General features: G+C 38.2%; 2 protein-coding genes across 3 annotated transcripts in view; both read right to left on the bottom strand.

Annotated features, from left to right (window-relative positions):
- Positions 1 to 42: 42 nt before the first annotated feature.
- LOC101159335 (N-lysine methyltransferase SMYD2-A) lies at positions 43 to 9,415 on the bottom strand. Its single transcript, XM_004067254.4, has 12 exons — positions 9,108 to 9,415; positions 8,157 to 8,220; positions 7,839 to 7,949; positions 6,637 to 6,697; positions 5,513 to 5,640; positions 4,483 to 4,550; positions 3,593 to 3,695; positions 3,396 to 3,506; positions 3,157 to 3,277; positions 2,881 to 3,055; positions 2,326 to 2,434; positions 43 to 1,810 (listed from the first exon to the last, which is right to left on the bottom strand). Exons 1-12 carry the CDS (start codon positions 9,278 to 9,280, stop codon positions 1,727 to 1,729), a joined length of 1,308 nt encoding a protein of 435 aa, XP_004067302.1. The 5' UTR covers positions 9,281 to 9,415; the 3' UTR covers positions 43 to 1,726.
- A 475-nt stretch (positions 9,416 to 9,890) lies between these two features.
- Positions 9,891 to 19,078, bottom strand: part of galnt2 (polypeptide N-acetylgalactosaminyltransferase 2) — a 39,566-nt gene continuing 30,378 nt past the window's right edge. The window contains exons 11-16 of one of the 2 annotated variants that reach the window (XM_011492332.3): positions 18,684 to 18,810; positions 15,999 to 16,091; positions 15,306 to 15,389; positions 14,876 to 15,002; positions 13,644 to 13,769; positions 9,891 to 13,535 (exon numbers count right to left, since the gene is read on the bottom strand). In XM_011492332.3, the coding sequence (XP_011490634.1) occupies positions 13,380 to 13,535; positions 13,644 to 13,769; positions 14,876 to 15,002; positions 15,306 to 15,389; positions 15,999 to 16,091; positions 18,684 to 18,810 (713 nt within the window). In that variant the 3' untranslated portion in view covers positions 9,891 to 13,379. The remainder of the gene's footprint in view (positions 13,536 to 13,643; positions 13,770 to 14,875; positions 15,003 to 15,305; positions 15,390 to 15,998; positions 16,092 to 18,683; positions 18,811 to 19,078) is intronic. The other variant, XM_004067373.4, reaches the window with a different exon arrangement.

Below are 19,078 nucleotides of genomic sequence, written 5' to 3'. Positions count from 1 at the left end.
AAATGTAATGTATCAGTTAAAAAAGGACAAAAATAATCACAGTAGTTGGGACAAATTTAATCCTTTTTTTTCTCAAAATAAAAAAAAGAAACTAAAACAAACACGTTTCGTGATCAAATGAACAATTAGCAATTAGTTAATGAAACGATAAAACAGAGCCAGAAAAATGTTTTGATCTTAGTTTAGCATTCTTAATCGATATTCATGGTTTCTAATTAAACTGTAGCACCGATTACTTTCCAGTTATAAACGACCTGCATGCAGAATGAGTTATAGAACTTTCTATGACCACAAACATTTTACATTATCAATGATACACACACAAAAAAAGAAAAAAATCTGGTGGTAAAAATCAACTGTTCTGAAACCAGGAGTGTATGATCGGACATTAGACTCGTGCACACTTAATTTACAAGAAAAATCTCCACATGCAGAACTGCAAAATATTGAAAGTGTTGAACTGCAGGCAACATGGTACTTGCTTGTGAACTAGATTTTCTTGAAAAACTGATACATTCTGAATGCATTATTCCACGTGATGAAAAAAGTCACATAAGTGCTACAAATATGAGAACCGGATGCACAGAGTTCTGTCTTTCCCCATTATTGGGATGCATTTAACAAAGAGTAAACAAGAGGGAAGAGCTGCAAGCAGGTAAAAAGATGCTACCGGTACATAAAGACTTTGAACAGACAAAATGTATCCCATACCCCAGTATGATCATTGAAATACAATATGCAACTTGTAGCTGGTATGCCGAAGGCGTCTGGAGTTTACAGAGAGAACAATAAACAGATACAACACTGCATATGACAACATGAAGGAAAAAAAGCACAGAATTCCATCTTTTATTCAGATATAAAATATGCTTTGATTCAAGATTATTGGTCAGAACCAGTTTTCAGTCTTTTCCGTTTCACTTCATGAACATCAATGGAATCAGATCAGCACCATTGTATAAAGTCCCACTAAGAAATGTACACTTCCTTGCATAAACCTGCAGCACACTTGAACTACAAGCTGTATGCAGAAGGGGGGGGGGGGGGGGGGGGGCATGCAGCACTTCGTGGTTCTTTAAAAACAAGCAACATACAAATAACATGCCAGTAAATAAACTATTTGGACATATTAGCTTGCATTGTCTTTTTGTTGCTACAATAGTCGTGATGCACAGTCTTTTTTTCACAGAGTAAACATCAACAATCAAGAACGTCTTCTTTGTTGCTGAATACGTTAATTTCAAATACTTTGAGCACAGAACAAACCCAGCTTTTATGGACCCAAAAACACTATCCAGGTCAAAGGGCTGAAAATAGATTAAAGGTGACCTATAGTTTGTTTCCACAAAATAAAACTCATTGGAGGTTTTCCTTGTTCTTTTCAGAGCAATAACGAACATTTTGTAGTTTCTTGTGACATTTAAAAGGCAGCAGCTGAGATTCCTTTTTCCCCACTGACAAGATTCTTTCTGATCTTTATAGTGATGCATCTTCAGCACAACAAACCACATTTATAAAATACATACTTCAAATTGCTGTTCGTCATTCAAATCCATCTGCTTTCAAATAATGCAATTTGCTTTTCCTAAAGCCTGTCCTCAGTAAGTCAAGCTGAAATAAAATGTAGTCGTCCAGTCAGAATGCATATAAAGAAGAGAAAAATGTTTAAAAAGCAGGAACAAGACACATGCCATGCATTTGTGATTTTTCTTTTGTCTCCATTTATTTATTTCTGCTCCTCAATTTCTCTCTTGACCTCTGCTACATAATGGTGGTCTTTTCCATGAGCGATCTCCATAATAGCCAGAGCCTAATAAAAGAAAAAGAAAAAACAATTTTTAGTGACATTGTTTATTATCTTCGTTCATTTTGGTTACAAATGGTGCTATAATGTTTTACAGTAACAGCAAGTATGGTTTGAAGGTTCACGTTTACTTTTTTCATCTTTTATTACACATTACAAAACAGTTTCCAGAGAGGTTTGGCTTCAGTTCCTGTTACTAAAGTTACCCAGCCAAAGACCTGGCTTCAACACAGACACAGAGTCACCCAAAACACCTGAACTGTTGGAGAATCAAAAATTAAAAGACAAAGATTTATCAGTTTAGCTCAAAAGCAGTTATGCCCTCTTTACGTCAGTTAAGCTATAAACTTTAAAACAAACAAGTAACAACAGCATCACATGCAGAAGATTTCACTTAACCAAACCACCGTTGTTGTAACTTACTGTCTAACATTTAATTTCCAACTTCTGGCGTGAGCGAGCTTTAGCTTAAATAAGTTTTTACACTATAAAACAATGTTATGAGGAGAAACAAAAATGACCTTTTTTAGTGCTTTAACTCCTTGTGTCTTCTTCTCAAGCCCCAAATACAGCCGTCCCAGTTTAAGATACATGGAGGCCACATTCAGAGAGTAGGGAGGATAATGAACACTAAAAAAAAAAAAAAACAGGGAGCATATTTTTGCCATAAGCCAAGAGGAAAAACAGAAGAAAAGATATCTGATGAATTTGTGATTTTGTTTTGGTGCAGTGAATTTTGTAAACTGGTTTTATACATGAAACCTATAGTAGTTATAGCAGGTTTGACTGTTAAGTGTAGGTTTCACCATCAAACAGGCCTAATATTTAACGTGTAAAAATTTTCTTCTTCACATTAAAGGTTGCTCCTCTTGTATTTGAATTTCTAAGTGTAGAAATGCAAATACAGTTATTTAGATGCATTTTTTCAATCTAAATGTCAACCTTAAGATGATATAAAACCCAATAGCTGTTAATGTAAGGCCACATCATTGTTAAATAGCTTCAATTATTTTATTAATATATTAATACTGAATAAATATACTCCATAATGACTGTATGCTTACACATCACCTTACCTGTAAGGGTAAACAATTTTCTCCCCGTAGCTCATAGCCCCGTCCCAGTCTTGCATATAGAGGCAGACGCCCATAGCTTGATACATCATATGCAGCATGTAGACGTTGGTGTCTGCAAAAATGGCTCCCATTTTCTCCAAACTAAGCTCACACATCTCCAGCAGCTCACTGGGAGGTGCAAGGGAGTCAAGGAACAATGTTAATATGCAGGAAAACGCAAAGGAAGAGACAGGGAAAGGGAAAAGCTGTCATGGCGAGTCATTATAATGAGGATATTTTTGTAGTGCTTGGCTTTTCGAAATTCTTCAATGACATTTTTGGCATAATGGACCATGGATTTGATTTCTTCTGGCTCGGGTGGAGAACTGAGCTTCCTGATCTCCATCTTTGCCTTGTCCTAGAGGGTGGACAAGAAAAAGAAAGAAACTCATAATTAACATTTATTTATAAGCGATTCTAATAAAAAAAAAAAAAAAAAAGAGAGAATAGCTTTTATTCTATACTATCAACAGTACCTTCGATTTGGTGGTGCACTCAGTGCATTGGCATCCAAAGAAATAAGAATCCAATAACCGTTCCTTTCTGTCCTCAGTAGGATAGAGCAGGTCTATGTAACTGTTAAAGATCTACAGAAAGACAAAGGACCCTTCTTAAAACCTTAACCAGTTACATCACTGCTGCTACGTGTGACTTCAGATATGTTTTTGTTTACCTCCTCTCCTGGATTTATTTCCTGTACAGCTCTCACTTCAGCCACTGTGCCTTTATAAGTCACTATGACGTTGGGACTACAGCTGTGGTTCATCAGTGCTACACTGAAAAGAAGGAAAGATAATCAAAGTATTAGTAAAAAAAAACATTCGACAAAAGCCCTGCCATTAGCAGCAGTCTTTATGAAGCTACGGTACTCAGGGAAACAAAAACTCGCCCAACGCTTTAAGTTTTATTTCCCAACTACAAACAGAGGCCTCTTGTCAGAGACCTAAAGGGTCGTCAAAATAAAATAAAATAAAATAAAAATGTTTAGGTGGCAATTTGTGAGGGAGACGAAGAAGAAAGGTGCAAAGGCTCAATTTCATGGCTTGTATACTGTATGAGTGAACTGCTCTGCACCCATAACATCTTTGAACGTGTCTAGATGAAAACAACATGCTTCTTTGGTTTTTTAACTAATTCATTTAACATGTTTGCACTATTTATGCATATTGTGATCCAGAGCGTTGGACGATAACCAAACAAACGGGACGGGCAAAGGGTGCAAGGTGTCATCGCGATTACGCTGCACTTGTATGCGTCCAATCATGCCGCACAAACAAATGACACGCCCACAATCCATTATGTCTGTCAATAAACAATTTCAATTCAATTTCAAATTCAAAGTTTAACAAAGTTCTTTAATAATAATTATGTTAGGCAATGTTAAATCAATAAAGTCAAAATAGTCCAAATTTCTATTGAAAAAGGTATCCATCGTAGCAATTTGAGAGACTTTTCAATAGCCCCCCCTTTTTAAAACGGCTCAAATTTAATATGTTTCAATTGTAAATCAAACTGAAGGAAATGGATGAAGCGCTAAAGGGTGATGAGGTGTTTGCTTCTTACTCAGGAAAAACAGCCGAGCCCAGATGTGAGAGTTCTTCATCCTCTATTGTGAAGCCATTACAGTTTACCTGCAGATTAAAAAGGGACAATCCAGAATAGATTAACAGCTGTAGACAAAAATGGTCTGGATTCTAATCACCTCTGACTTCTGCTGCATCATCAAATTTGGTCGCGGAGGCTTAGAGTAGCTTTGTGACAAGAGGTGATATTGTTTCCACTCATTCATAATGTAGTAGAGTGAATGCAACAACACTACAGGACAAATTTGGGAAGGAGTTGAAAAGTGAACAGGAACCAGAGAATGAAGGATGCAGAAACTACGCTGCTGTGTTTGTGTTCATCCTTCGGTGTAAAACGACAAGATGAGCAAAGAGGAATTTCTCACCACATTCTTGGTCAATTAGGCATAAATTCAGACAGATCTTTTCATTCCATTGCACATGTATAATTTTAAAGGTCCCAACTAGGTATGCTTTTGTTTTTCTTGAAAACATGTTACCAACACCCAGCAGTTTCATATGCCGTACAATCCTCTGCAAATGTTGCTAAAAATTTGTCTCAATGTTGCTGGAAGGAGAAAACATAAGTTTAAAATTTCTGCTACAAAGTAGAATGAAGCAAATACTAAGATAGATTGACTATATGTGGGGATTTGAATCTAAATGTACAATGACCCATAGGACATCAGTGTTGCAAGCTTTTTCCACTAAATCCCATCTTTTTGATTAAACATTCTTAATGAGTTTGAAAACGGTGAAGCCAATTTTTGCACAGCCAGAATTCACCAGTTAAACTATGAAGAAAGCAAAGTAAGCCTTTTAAGTTAAATTTGCCTGATTAAATAAAATAAATTTAGTAGCAAAGTTGATATGCCAAGTAAAATGGTTAACCACAGAAGCCAAGCAGGTAAGCTAAAAGAGGGAGTAAAACTGAGTTAGAAAAGAAACAAAAATCAATACAAGTCTGAGAAAAGTAAAGTCAGCTAAATGTCTGTTTTCTTTTCATGCTGATCAATGTTCTTCTGCTTCACCTGTGCAAATAGCTCAGTGAGTTCCTGGTCATCAGGAAGGTCACTGATGTGTTTGGAGTAGAAATAATGCAGAGCTGCGATGTCTGCTTGGTTCATCTCGTCCTTTTCACTGTCCATCTTGTCTAAATCTGCCAGAAACAACAGTAAACAGACAAATGTGTACAAAAATAAAAGTCACGTTAAGGACAATGACAGTTGTAATGATCCAACAGCAGGTTCCAATTTATCATATCAGCTCAAAACTAAAGTTTTTAATTCATTCATGTTAAAATTCAAAGAATAAACATTTTAATCACTTAAAAAAAACACTAACATGAGTATACTCTGCAGCATTTCCTCATTTTTGCCTACAGCCCTTCTGTAATCACTGATCACTAGCTTGACACTCAGTGTAGCTGCAGGGCATGTGTTTGTGCTCATCACCATAGATAACACAAGGGAGCAGTTTATCACACATTCATTTCGCGTGCATGGCAAACAGATGGTAGGGTCAGCTCTGCAACAGTTCAGGGCTCAGCCTGCCATAACAGATTCGACTAAATGATCATCTAAAGGCAACACCAAAGTCTGGATTTTTGACACATAATTGTGGTCTTGTTGGGCTATTATAGAAACATAGATTGTTTTAGTCGTATTTTCCCCGCTTTTTTTAAACATACAAATCAAGTATCTATTATTAATTATCTGGATCATCACATATTAAAGTAAAAAAAAAAATCGTGAATTCATTCAAGGCAGAAAAAGCCCTACATTTTGTGGGGGGTTTTGTAATTCCAAGCTGAAATAAAGATAGCAATATCAGTTCCCAACAAGGGAGCATTGGGTTCCTCGCTCCAGGCAAAAGAACTAGTGGTTGTTAAAGTAGAAAAAAAAAACAAAAAACATAAAATTAAAGAATCCCAGAAGCTTGGGATTTAAGTCCCAGAGAGCTGCAGAGTTGGATTAAATAAGAGAGACAGAACCAGGACTAGAGGCTACAGATGAGGATATTAATAGACAGACTGAACAGACTGCAAAGACACAGCCAGATCACACACAGTTGTGCATGCACCATGCAACTAAAAGTGTGTGCATATGTAACTATACTGTCACAATCAGTCCATCACGTGAGCATAAGAACATACGGGATTCAAACTCCTTGAGCAGCAGCAGCCTTTCTGATGGGGTCCGCTCTGTTGTTACTCTCTGCAACAAAAAGGCAGGAGAAAAGGGTAAGGTGACTTTATGAAATGGATATGCATGCCTCATAATGCACTGACAAAAATGTATCTATTGCTTTGGAAGGAAAGTTTATTTGTATAGCACAATTCATACACAAAGTAATTGAAAGTGCTTCACAAAACAGGAAAATGCATTAAAATCACAATGTATAACAGCGCAAAGATTCAAAACATAATCATGAAATTTACTTTAAAAGAAAGGAAAGAGAAAAGAAAATGTTAAGAGGTGTTGATAAGGACCCTTCAGTTATATACACAGCTAAACAGGAATGTTTTGAGTCTAGATTAGAACCTTAACACAGAAGAGGCCTGTCTCACAACCTCAGGGAGACTGTTCCAGCTTTAAGCTGGATAAGATTGAAACGCTGATTCCCCTTGTTTAGTCCTGACTCTGGGCACCCGCAGGAGGCCGGTCCCTGACGTCCTCAGAGTCTGAGATGGTTCATATGGCACTAACATGTCAGAGATGTACTTTGGTGCAAGCCCGTGGAGAGACTTGTACACAAGCAGAGCTGCTTTAAAGTCTATTCTTTGAGCTACAGGAAGCCAGTGCAGAGACCTGAGCACAGGACTGATGTGATGGTACCTCCTGGTTCTAGTCAGGACTCAAGCAGCAGCGTTCTGGACGTACTGAAGCTGTTTTACAGCTTGTTTGGGAAGGGCAGTGAGCAGGCCGTTACAGTAGTCTAACCTACAGGAGACAAATGCATGAATACGGTAAGTATCTCCAGATCTGGCTTAGACACAATGTTTTTGATTTTGGCAATGTTTTTTAGATGGTAAATGCTGCTGATGTTACTGACTTGATATGGCTGTTAAAGTTCAGGTCAGAGTCCATGATTACCCCTAGGTTTCTTACTAGATTTGAAGCTTTTAGGTTTGCTAAAGTATAGAAAGATTATTTACTTGAGGAAGAGTAAGAGGAAAAACAGACAAACTGAATGATAAAAGAGCCTGACGCCTAAATGATATTGGTGGAGATTAAAAGCCATTTTAAATCTTGGCATTTAAATATCTCATCCAGTCTTGGTAATTGATCTTCACTGCTACCCGCGGAGCATTTTTTAATATATAAAATGGGGAAAATCTCATACAAACTGCGTCACCTGTTTCATTATGATTCTGGACACCAGCCTGACCGTCTCTGATGGACACCAGTTCTCCCCGTGGGTGCACATAGCCACACACTCCAGCTTGTGCATGGGCCAATCCCCTCGCTGCACAAACACAGTACTGACATTACCCCACAAACACATTTAACTCAACATTTGCCAAGAACAAGAGAACAGGTAAACTTTAAGCAAAATAAACTTCTAATTTATAACTACATTAAAATATGGATATATATTTTTTAAAGTCAAAGGAGATCATTGCAATGCTAAGAAACTCCACAGCCCCAATGCAACAACACAAACAGACCTTACCTGACAGTCAACATTGCAGTAATAGGCCTGCTTACATTTACCACACTTGAAAAGGTCTTCTCTCCTGAAAAATGGAAAAGAAAAATTTCAGTTTTTCTACTCAAGCTGTGCTGTACAGTATCCTGCATCCAGACAGGATCACCTCTATCTGATGATGCAGCCGAAGCAACGTTTAGCTTTTAATCAGAACATACAACATAATACGATTCTGCAAGGTTTGTTCAGAGTTAAAGGAATAAAAAATGAAATAGTAGGAGACACCAAGACGTTACAATAATTATTTCACTGGTCCTTTCTTTTAAAATAAAAACATCTACAGTATATTCTTCTCAGTTTTGATCTAAAGTCAGAGGCACGCGCGCACTTGGCCCTTCCTTTTCCTCGCGCCGTCCTCTCTTAAATCACAAACGTCTATTTTTAGCACCCTAACCTTTTCAGTAGCCTGATGGCAGCCTGACTAAGACACGTGTGATTGAACAGACATGTATGGAACCAAAAATGTAATTTATTAAAAACAATTAAAGAAACTTTGATCTCCAAACGAGTCATAAAACCAGAATTCCAAAAGACTAAAGTTAGTATGCGATTTATAATCTTTACACGCTAGAGGCCATTCACTCTGTTGGATTAATGATTATCATTTGTAAAACATTACAAATACTTTGATTTATTTGAGCTGAAGGAGCAACTAGAACAGGTGTTGCTTGACACCACAAATGGGACGAATTGAGCAGATTTACCAGGAGCTGCTATGGTTTAGCATAGTTGATATACATTTTTAAAAGAAAAGCCGCTTTTACTAGGTGAGTTGTTTTCCCTAAATACATTTATTAAAAGTACTCTGTTAGCAAGCATTCCAGGATAAGAGCATAAACATCTCAAGACATCTATAAATCGTTGAACTAAATAAGTATGTCGATGTTTTCCTGTCAGACAGGTGCTGCAGGTTACCTGGTGAAGCAGTGCTCACAGTGAGCCCCCCTCTCATTCACGGTCAGCACGTAGGAGTAGGCAGGGCAGGCGAACACTAGCTCCCCAACAGCGAAGTCCCTCAGCGCCCGCAGGCCTCTGCCTTTGTCTGGGCTCAGAAACCGCTCTGTCCCCTCTATCCCTTCGTTTTTCATGTTTATTATTCTGTCTTTTCAATCTCCGCACAAATTGACCCACAACGCCTCTGCTGACTAAGCTAATCAGCTTTCTGAACGAGGCCGGTCTTCTTCACCGGTCACGGCTGTGTCCGCTGGGTGTTCGGTCGCCCCCTGCTGCAGAGGAGGCGAAACGCACGTTTGCGGAGAGAAGTTGTTGCTGATCCTCAACAATCCTTTCTGTCTCACTTTCTCTAAACAATTTAAATAACATGGCTATTGGATTTTAATTTAAATAAAAAAAGGCAATTTTGTTTAATTTTAGCGGATAACGTTTTTCCAAAGGCCAATTATCCGTCATTATCTATCTGATGTGGAATCTAAACGGCTTCCAAAAGGAGTCACAGCAGTAAGTCAGATTTGTTCATTTGTGATCTCTCCAGACATATTTCTTCTCTAAGGTGCATATGCATATTCATAGTATGTTCCCTAAATGTGTTCTCTTTAAAGCACCAAGAGAAAATGAATGTTTGTGCTGTTAAAATCATCAACTAAAACATGACTATATCCCATGTGCTGGTATGTTTGTGTACAGATCCACATTTATCCAAAAGACAAAAAAAAATAATCTCAGACATTATGGCCTCAATCTATATTTATATATATAAATGCTTTTATTTAAGTTAATTTTTCCTTGTTGAAAGTTGAATTTCTGCAGTATTTATAAAACAGGGAACAGTTAGAAGTGCTGTACAGTCCGACAAAACTAGTAACCGCAGCTGAGTACACTGTGTATATATGTACATACTGTACACACACCGATGTAGGTATATACAAAAATATACACTTTTACATGTGTGACCCCAGGAGTCACAGGACCCATCTTTGTATTTAAGTTAACTAGGAAAAAAACAATCTTTTCACTTATTTGCATATCACTTCCCCACTGGTTACTGTGAGTCATAACTGTCCACTAAACTCGAAATAAAATTGTTTTCCAAGTGTGTTATGTGACTCACACACACACACAACGACAGCCGCTTAAAGCAAAAGTTGGAGAAGCTCAAAAAGAGCTGGATGTCTAAACAGGGGTTTTCACGTGTCAGCCACGCTTTTAATCCTGAAAGGGGCTGAACAGTCGGCAGGGCGAGAAGGATTTTTAATTATTTAAAGGAAAAGCTGAGAAAACACAAAACCCTCCCCTGTTCAGTTGAACTCAATCAAATAAGAATATTTTTTATTTCCTCATAAAAATGTTAATATGCAACATTTCCTGGATTTGAAAGAGACTTTCCAATAGACGACTTTCCCTCTTCATGTGTGATCTTCAGAATGAGGATCGACAAACATCTGCTTTCATTCACAAGTTTGAAGACATCAAAAAAGAAAATTGCATTTTTAAATCTACTGCCCAAAAGAAAACAACTGAGACCACATCAGCTGCTCTCCTGATCTTTACACATCCAACTTAAGACTGGAAAATAATAATAAGATAAGTTTCCATCACATTCACAGAACAATTTATCTGAATAAAGACCTTTTCTTAATTTCCAAAAGGTTTGCCCCCTTTCATTCTACTTCACACAGAAAAAAATACAGGAAGGAACTTTGGCACTCTGTGCTAAAGATGTAAACATTTAATCATCCAATCAAAAACATGAGCTAGACTTCGCAGAAATTTGTGGATCTTGTTAACACAAAAGATTTAAAAAAAAAATTGCTATAATAATTATAATAAGACTAGTTTAAAAAGAAAAGGCCTAACAACAAGTGCACTGTGGCTGCAGACAGCCATGCTGTGGCCACTCAGGTGTGTGCAGTTTGGTTATCATGTTCACTGTGAACAAAATCCACCCAAGAGCTGAGAAAACAAGACTGTGACTGCTTCAAGCCTTTTGCACTCCTTTCTCTCCTTTCACTGAATGTTGCAAACATGAACATGGTATTATATGGAAATAACTGAGAAGAAACAAGTATGATCACTGTGTTTGCAAGTCTGGATTTGACTCACACATACAGTGGAAATAAAAGAGAAATGGACATCATTTGCCCCCCCAATCATCTTTATAATCTAGGATTTGTCTGTAGAGTATATTTGTTTTAACAGAAAATAGAATAAAACACTCAAGTTTGTAAGTACCGTGTTTATAACCAATGTTAAATTAGAGCTAAAGGGTGTTCACTTCACTAGAGTGAGTGGGCAGGTAGGCAACCTTTTTTGTTTTTGTTTTATAAAGTCAGAACTGCCTCACTGAGGTGGATGCTGTTCACATTCAGACTCCATCTTGTTCCTATTTACCACAGCTGTGGGTCATGTGCTCTTCAGCACAACACAGCAACCTATCAAGTCACAGGATAGGCTTTTTGAAGCAGATGGAGCCAGCTTTCCCAGCTCCCATTAGTCCACAGAGCGAAATGAATGAGCGTGACACGGTAAACAATAGCAGAAGAAAGGACATCAGATGTCACAGCAAGCATATAAGGTCATTTGGCAGCTGGTTAGGAGCTTTAAACAGGAAGTTAAGACTGACAGCACACTTAAAGCTGCACCTTTGTTAGATCAGAGCTCTGGTTTTGGTGTTTTCTTTAAAATCACCTGATGAGTCACACCATAATCAACTCATCAAAGCGTGTAGGACTCAGAGCAGGAGAGATGAAGAGGTGAGGAAGCCCTGGAAGAGATTGCAGCCTTTAAAAAACACGAGTTAAGGATTTAAACGTGGTCTAGGAGACAGAATAAAGCTGAAAATATTAACGGGAAAACTTCGTGGTGAGTAGAAAGTGTGTCGTTTGATGACAACAAAAATATTGTTACAGGAATAAATTAGCATAGGCTTTTGACTTCATCTTTGAGTCTTCAGAAGATTCTGCAAATTGTCAGTAGAAGTGAAACCACTGAGATTTCTCATTTATAATCAAAAGTTCGAGTGACCAAAAGAAGGTTTTACTAATTGCAGGTGGACCTCTGAGTTCTCTACAGTGTTGCACTGTCAGTGCAGAGTGTCCTTCTTGAACCTAAATTGATGTTTTGAGGAGGAAGAAAGGTCTGTGAGAGCTGGAAAGTCCTGGTAATTGCAGAAATGCTGCAATAATCTGTTAATGGACTACATCTGTCTGATTTAGAGAAGAAAGTGTGGCATAAATCCAGATGGAGTGGGATTATTTAACAGGGTAATCCTCCAATAATGTCAACAAGGCAATGCACAACAACTGCACGGGGCGGGGCTGAAAGATGGAAAAGGTCAACCGTCAGAGAAAAAAAACGTTTAAAAATTGTTTCTGTTGCTCTTCTGGTTTTCCTTAAATCTTCTATTTAAAAAAATGGCTTCTGCTCTTTCACATAAGTAAATAAAAGAAAGATGCGGAGAATTCTTTGTGTTTTGAAGAAAAGTGAAGAGTGCTGCAGCAGCCGGTGCTACAGTCTGAAATTTTTTGTTTCTGGGAACACCCAAACCATATAAAGGCTTTTCTTTGCCTGATACAATCTGTAGCAAAAGACACACACATAGAAAAAGAAAAAAAACAGAACACCAGGGGTTCTTCCCCCCCCACTTTGATTTTCTTTGAGATTTCTGTAAACCATTTAGAGAACACATGAAAAACTCGAGGTCCATATCCTCTCTCACATCACCCCGCCCCCTGAAAACCGCAATCCGAGGCCTCCACCGGCTTTTAGAAGATTCATTGAAGAACTGAAAAAGCTCCTGCCCCATGTCCCTGGAGTTTTACCACCAACAAATTAAAAATCTGAAATACGAAATAAAATATTCATGCTGGATAGTTCTGTTTCTCCAGCAATAAAAGAACAAACAAATTCACTTTGCTCTTTGATGAGGGAACACAGAGGCGCGTCGACTGGAACAAAAGCCTCTTCCTTGATGCTCTGATGATCATCACACCCCTCTCCCATCCTCCAATTTATTTGATCCATTATGGTCTACGGAGCCCCTCCCCTCAGTGGGCACGGCTCATTGTTATGGGAGGGAGTACGGGGTGCGGGAGAGGGTTTTACAGGTGAGTAGCTGCACCTCTGTGAAGGAGGAGCTTGTCGTTCTTAGGTTTTTCCAATCTTTTTGTGCATGTCTCATTCTTGTCTTGGTCCATTGTCAAAGTCTAGCATGGGGGTCTGCAGTGCCCCCTATGATTGTAGATTGAGGGTGAACTTCCACTGTTGGGTGAGGCTCGAGCTGCAGACCTCCACAGTGAGTCCTCCCATCCTGGCGCTGCGGCTGTCCAGGCACAGGTTGCTACCTACGTGACGAAGCTTCGAGTTCGACTCAATCTGCTCCCATTTCTGAAACAGAAGACCAGATTTTACAAATCCAAAACATAAAACAAACACTCCACATCAATTTCTGGTTTCAGAGTCATTTTCCAGTGAACTCAGAGGCATGGAGTTTACCTGACGACTGTCATTTTCTCGACAGCCTTGTAGTTTGATAAGCGAACCGGCTGTTCTGTCCACTACAGTTAGACACAGGTCCATGTGTTTCACCGATTTGTCCTTGGTTAAGGCCCATTCCTTCACCAACAATCACAAAAGTAAAAATGTCAGTAGAAAAAAAAACACTTTAGTAAGTAAAACAAACGTAGGATTTATGCTTTTAGCCATATACATTCAACTCTGTGGTTTCTTTCCATAAAATATCAAGATCACACATCATTTATTCTATCAATGAATCCAATGTGAGGGGAAAAAAAAACTAAATTCAACAGATTAAACAGAATTTATTTGAATCCACTAGAATTTTTTTACCCATGTTTTATTATATAATAGTTTAATTTTTCTAAACCCTTCACAGAAGATATTACGTTTCCAACAAATCAGTAAATGAAGAGGACATCGTTTTTTTTAATATCCTCATATTTGTCAATTTTTACACAATAATATAAAAGGCTACTCTACTGTTCCCAAATGATTTAATTCAAATCTAACAGCTACAAATGATCTTTTTTTCCCCCAGCAAAGCAGAGGAGTTAAGTGGATTCTGTTTAAATCCACCATTAAACAAGTGAGTTTAGCAGCCTAAATTATTTTAAAGGTAAATATACTGCAGCTGCTTTGTTGTAAAAGCTATAGATAACTAAGAGGACAAAAAATGCAAAGTAGTGGTATTAAATGTGACACCTTCAGCCAGTTGTCTGTTACTTCACATGGCAGCAGTTTTCTGCTCAACACCTGCCATGCTATTTTTGGAGAGGAGCATTTTAACAAACTGCAAAGTCACACAGTCGAGGAAAGGTTCTGCCACCCGGATGGAGAATAATATTCCAAGTGGACTAATAAATTCCCTTTAAACATTTTTATCATTTCAGAAATTAGAATTCAGTGCAGAAACATTTCAACAAGAGCGTTTCACATCCTTCTCCTTCCCTTCTTCAGATGCAAATTTTGCATTTGTCTCAAGATGGAATTTCTTTGATAGTTGTGCTCAATGGTCACTGTTTGAAATTTTAATAAGGACACCAAATCCATCCTGTGGAAACAAACACCCATGTCTGACTTCTCCTACTGCCTGCAAGGAAACAGGTGCCGTCACCACAGGTATTGCACCTCCACCCTGTCCTCCCCCAGGTGCTGCGGGAGCAAAGATGTCACGGGCTGACCTGTGAGTGTAGTCGTGGTAACACTACCTGGTTTCCCCCGGCATTGTGGCATTCATAGATGCCCACCACCCCATCAGCAAAGTGGCCCAGGGTGTCGAGGCAGTTTCCTCCCTGTTGCAGGGCTCCAAAAGCAATGTCCTGGTGATCCGGAACTCTAAACATACACCAAACACTGTATTTAGAGTAGTGAAACTGTGTTTTTTTCTTTTTTAAAGAAAGCACAATGTTTTATATAAAACGCAGGTAACATTTATGCATCATTGAGTCAACTAAGGTAACAGCAGTTAAATAATTCTGTTGCAATCATTTAAGACTCTTAAAACCAAAATATGTGCCAAGGAAAGCAGGACAGCTCAATCTAACAGCTTCTACTGGCTGAGATTAACAGACTTTTCCCTCTCTGTGGAAAACACTGACACAACTTATTAAAGTAGCAGTTTTTTCTTTTCTTTTTTACCTCAGTTCAGGGTAAACATTGTCCAGGTACCACTTGAAAGGTTTGCAGCCTAATCTCTTTTTCATCTCCAAACGGCTCTGGATACTAAAAGACAGACAGAGATATTAGTTCAGATGCCCAAACTTATGCCTTAAAGCGAATGTTGTATACCAGTACAGTTTTAGTATATTTCAGAGCAGAGAATGAAGGCCTGTGAAAAAAAATAAACAAAAGCTACATTCTTGGGGACAAATTACATTTTGGATCCTCTGGAGTTCATTGACTCTTGCTTTTGTTTGATTAAATTGACAGACATGAGAAGACACAACATTAGATGTAAATTATAATGCACTGAAACATTAAAAATCAGAACACGTCCGGCTCATTAAGCACGACTGTTAGCAGATAAGTAGCAGGTCCATGTCAGATTATTACTTCTGGGCCATTTAATAGTGTTCTTAAATCTTTTTTTAAGTATATATGGAAAATATAACAATAGAGAACAATTTTTATTAGCCCTTTTTTTATAAATGAATTTTCATTAACCTGTTTTTGACACATTCTTATTTATTTTTGCAGAAATTCTTTTGGAATAAATACATACTAACATTACGATAAACAAAAATGATGCTAAAGTCAAATGGATGTTAATTTGAAGTACATCACCCTTTTTGTGGCTAGATTAATACTATTTTAACTGTTCAAGATGCTTACTTTCCGTAGGGTACATTTCTTGCAGAGGGCACCGCAGCATAGTAGAAGTTCTTATACTCGTCCATCCACACCTCTGCTGCTCTCCTTGTGTTCCTGCATGAGAGGGCAGAAAAACCACATCAGGACAACGTGGAGTTGAGTGACAGATGACAGACAAGAATGCAAATAAGAGGAGGAGCTGTGAAGAAAAGCAAAGTTGGACTTCAGGGGCAATAAAATAGGGAACAAATGTGGAACTGTTAGATGAGAAAAGGACTCAGACTCATCAAAATAAGGACTGTACACCCCCTCCTGCTTGAACATCTCACAGCCACAAGGAGGCAGAGCTCTACTAGTTACACACATAGGATTTCAATGGTTTTCCTGTTGCTGCAGCAATCAGTTCACTCAGTCCATGCTGTATAAATGCTGATGTGACCTTTTCTTTATCTGGAGATCTCCAGGATTCTAAACTTTGTTTCCTCTTTTTGTTTTGCTATTAATTAGCAGTTAGCAGTCGATGCTTTCGCCTGGAAAATCCCAAAAAACAAACAAACAAGCATCCAGATAAATGTGTGCATGGGTTTGCTAAAAAACAAAAGAAAACAAAAATATACACTGAGTGACCTGCAAAATACGAGCACGAGAAACTCTAGTCATTTTTAATAATTCACTTATCAAGGCAGCAATTTGATAAATTGAAGATGACAGTGATTGCCTCTTTCAGCCCCTCCCAATGAAGGAGTTATGAGTGATAAAACTGGAAGGTCTTCTGAATCATCAAAAAGAGCCGCATTCTGCTGCAGACATGTCTACAGTTTGCCTGTGTGAGCTTCGGGAGAGCTACTGTGCAGACAGAAGCTTCAATTAAACTGGCTTTAGTTCTTTTCTGGGGAAATTTGACAAACATTTACCTTTGAGTCAGAATGTTACTTCTTGAAATGCTGCATGTTCCCTAAAAATTGAAGGTTTGATTCTGAAATGCTCTTTGTAAATAGAACGCATCAGAAAATGACACTTTTTGAACATTGAACATTAACATATGGAAGTTAGACTTCAAATACTTAGAATTATCTTCTACAAAAGTAGTGATTCAGGTCTTTAGTGCGTTAGTCTAGACATATTTCTTCACATGTAGACTCAAAGTTGGATCTGATTCAAAACGCCCATCTTAAACTTGGCTGGATTAAAAATGTTTAAAGACATCCAAGCAAACACAGAGACTCTTGAGTCACAGGGATGTTATGTGTAGTGAAAGAAGAAACCAATAGAAGAGACCAGCAGTGCTAACACAGAACTGTTAAAACAACTCCTTTTATTCTTAATAGATCAGACTTTTGCAACTAACGAAAACTTGTGGTGACATCTCCACATCTGATCAAATACGATAAAAAATGTTGCACCTTTTCGAAAAATTATTTTCTAACAAATTTGCTAATAAATATCTGCCATGTGAATTTCAAACATTAGGATGATACCATTTCTAAGTTGAAGCAAGAAGAAATACAAAATCTTCTGTCATCTGTTCATCATCCATGTCTTAAAGGATGTGGCTCAAAGGACAGGTTCAGCCTTGTATCACTTTACTTTGTGTTAAACGCTAGGTTTTGTATTTGGTGTCTTCCTATTAAGCAATAGATATCAAAACAGATTTACCAAATTAAGCAAAACACATTTATTATTTACTTTTTCCCTTTCTTGATGCAGTTTAAACAATAATCATAATTTAAAAAAATTAATCTTTATCTAAAACGATGTATACACAAATAGTCTGTATATATCTTTATTAAAATTGCAAGAAAAACACATCAGCCTGAGCTGAGGCATGTTGACAGGACACCGTTTATCCTAGGAGATTAAATACCATTTAAGGCAGCAGAGTGACCATAGAATGACGGAGACAAATGAAAGAAAAAAGCAGGCTTCCATTTAGTGGCTCTTCAGAGGTTTTTAATCACGTCTGATCAGCGTCATCAGCAGACACTCCACGCCAAGTTGTCAAAGAACAGTCCGCATTCCAACCCTCTGAACACTTAAAAGACTAGTTGGCTCCAAAATTGATTCTTGGTGCTCATCCTTGACCTTTCAACCCTACATCGAGCTCTTCAGCAGCTTTATGGAGCTCTCAGCTGCATTGGCTGCATCTCCATGACAACCGTCTAACTCAGTGGCATCTTTGGCACGCCGGTGTGGTTTCATAGAAATCATAATAATAGCACTCAAGGACTATTGCAGGCAATGAAAATGGGGTTTTAAAGGGAAAAAAAAGATGGTGAAGTATGTATGAAAAATGATAGAACAACAATTTTGAACACAATATAGTGAGTAACTTTTATCAAAAGGCTCCAAACGCTGTTTGGTTTGGGTTTTTTAGGGAAATGATAAAGATTTTTCACTTAATCCACTGCCAGTTAGGATGCAGTCTAGCAAGATATCAGTTTTTCGAAGGGACTTGATTGTTAGTGAACAATCAGCACTGAAAGAAACGTTTTTGGGTGGGGAAAACTGAATGCTCCTGAGTGGTTGCTGTGATGAGCTCAAAACTTTTGAGGAAAGAATATTAAAATGTTTTCAAAAACTATACTTATTTAAGAGACTAAATTAACTTGTAACCATCTCACTAGGACAAAAAAAAGCATTAAAGATGCTGAATACTTTGCGTTTAACTGGGTTAAAAATATGAAAGTGTGTTTGAATGAACTTCACCTTGCAAACACAGTCCCGCTGCCCCCAGGAAAAGTATATGGGTGCTGCTTCCTGAAGACGTGGCCAACTCTGCTGCAAGGAATGATCTCCAGACTGCCGCCGCACTGCCACACGCGGAAGGAGATCTCTGATGAAAAACACACACAGCCCCGTCAGGTCTGACGGTATTTTTAAGCACACCTCTCAGTTAAAAATGTCATGTGTTGGCATGCTCTGCAGCCATAAAAGAATGTGGTCTAAATGAGCACACGAGCAAAACCCTGTCTGAACTGTCAGTCCGGCTCGGAATCACCGCATGGCCTGCAGGGGTGTCAGCTGTTAAACACTTCCCAGCTGAACTCAGACAACAGCAGCAAAGACGCAGCTGCTGCTGTTGTTGTATCGCTGTTGTATTT

Source organism: Oryzias latipes, chromosome 3 (assembly GCF_002234675.1).
Source record: "Oryzias latipes chromosome 3, ASM223467v1".
Taxonomy (NCBI): domain Eukaryota; kingdom Metazoa; phylum Chordata; class Actinopteri; order Beloniformes; family Adrianichthyidae; genus Oryzias; species Oryzias latipes.
This window is presented reverse-complemented; position numbering and strand designations above follow the sequence as displayed.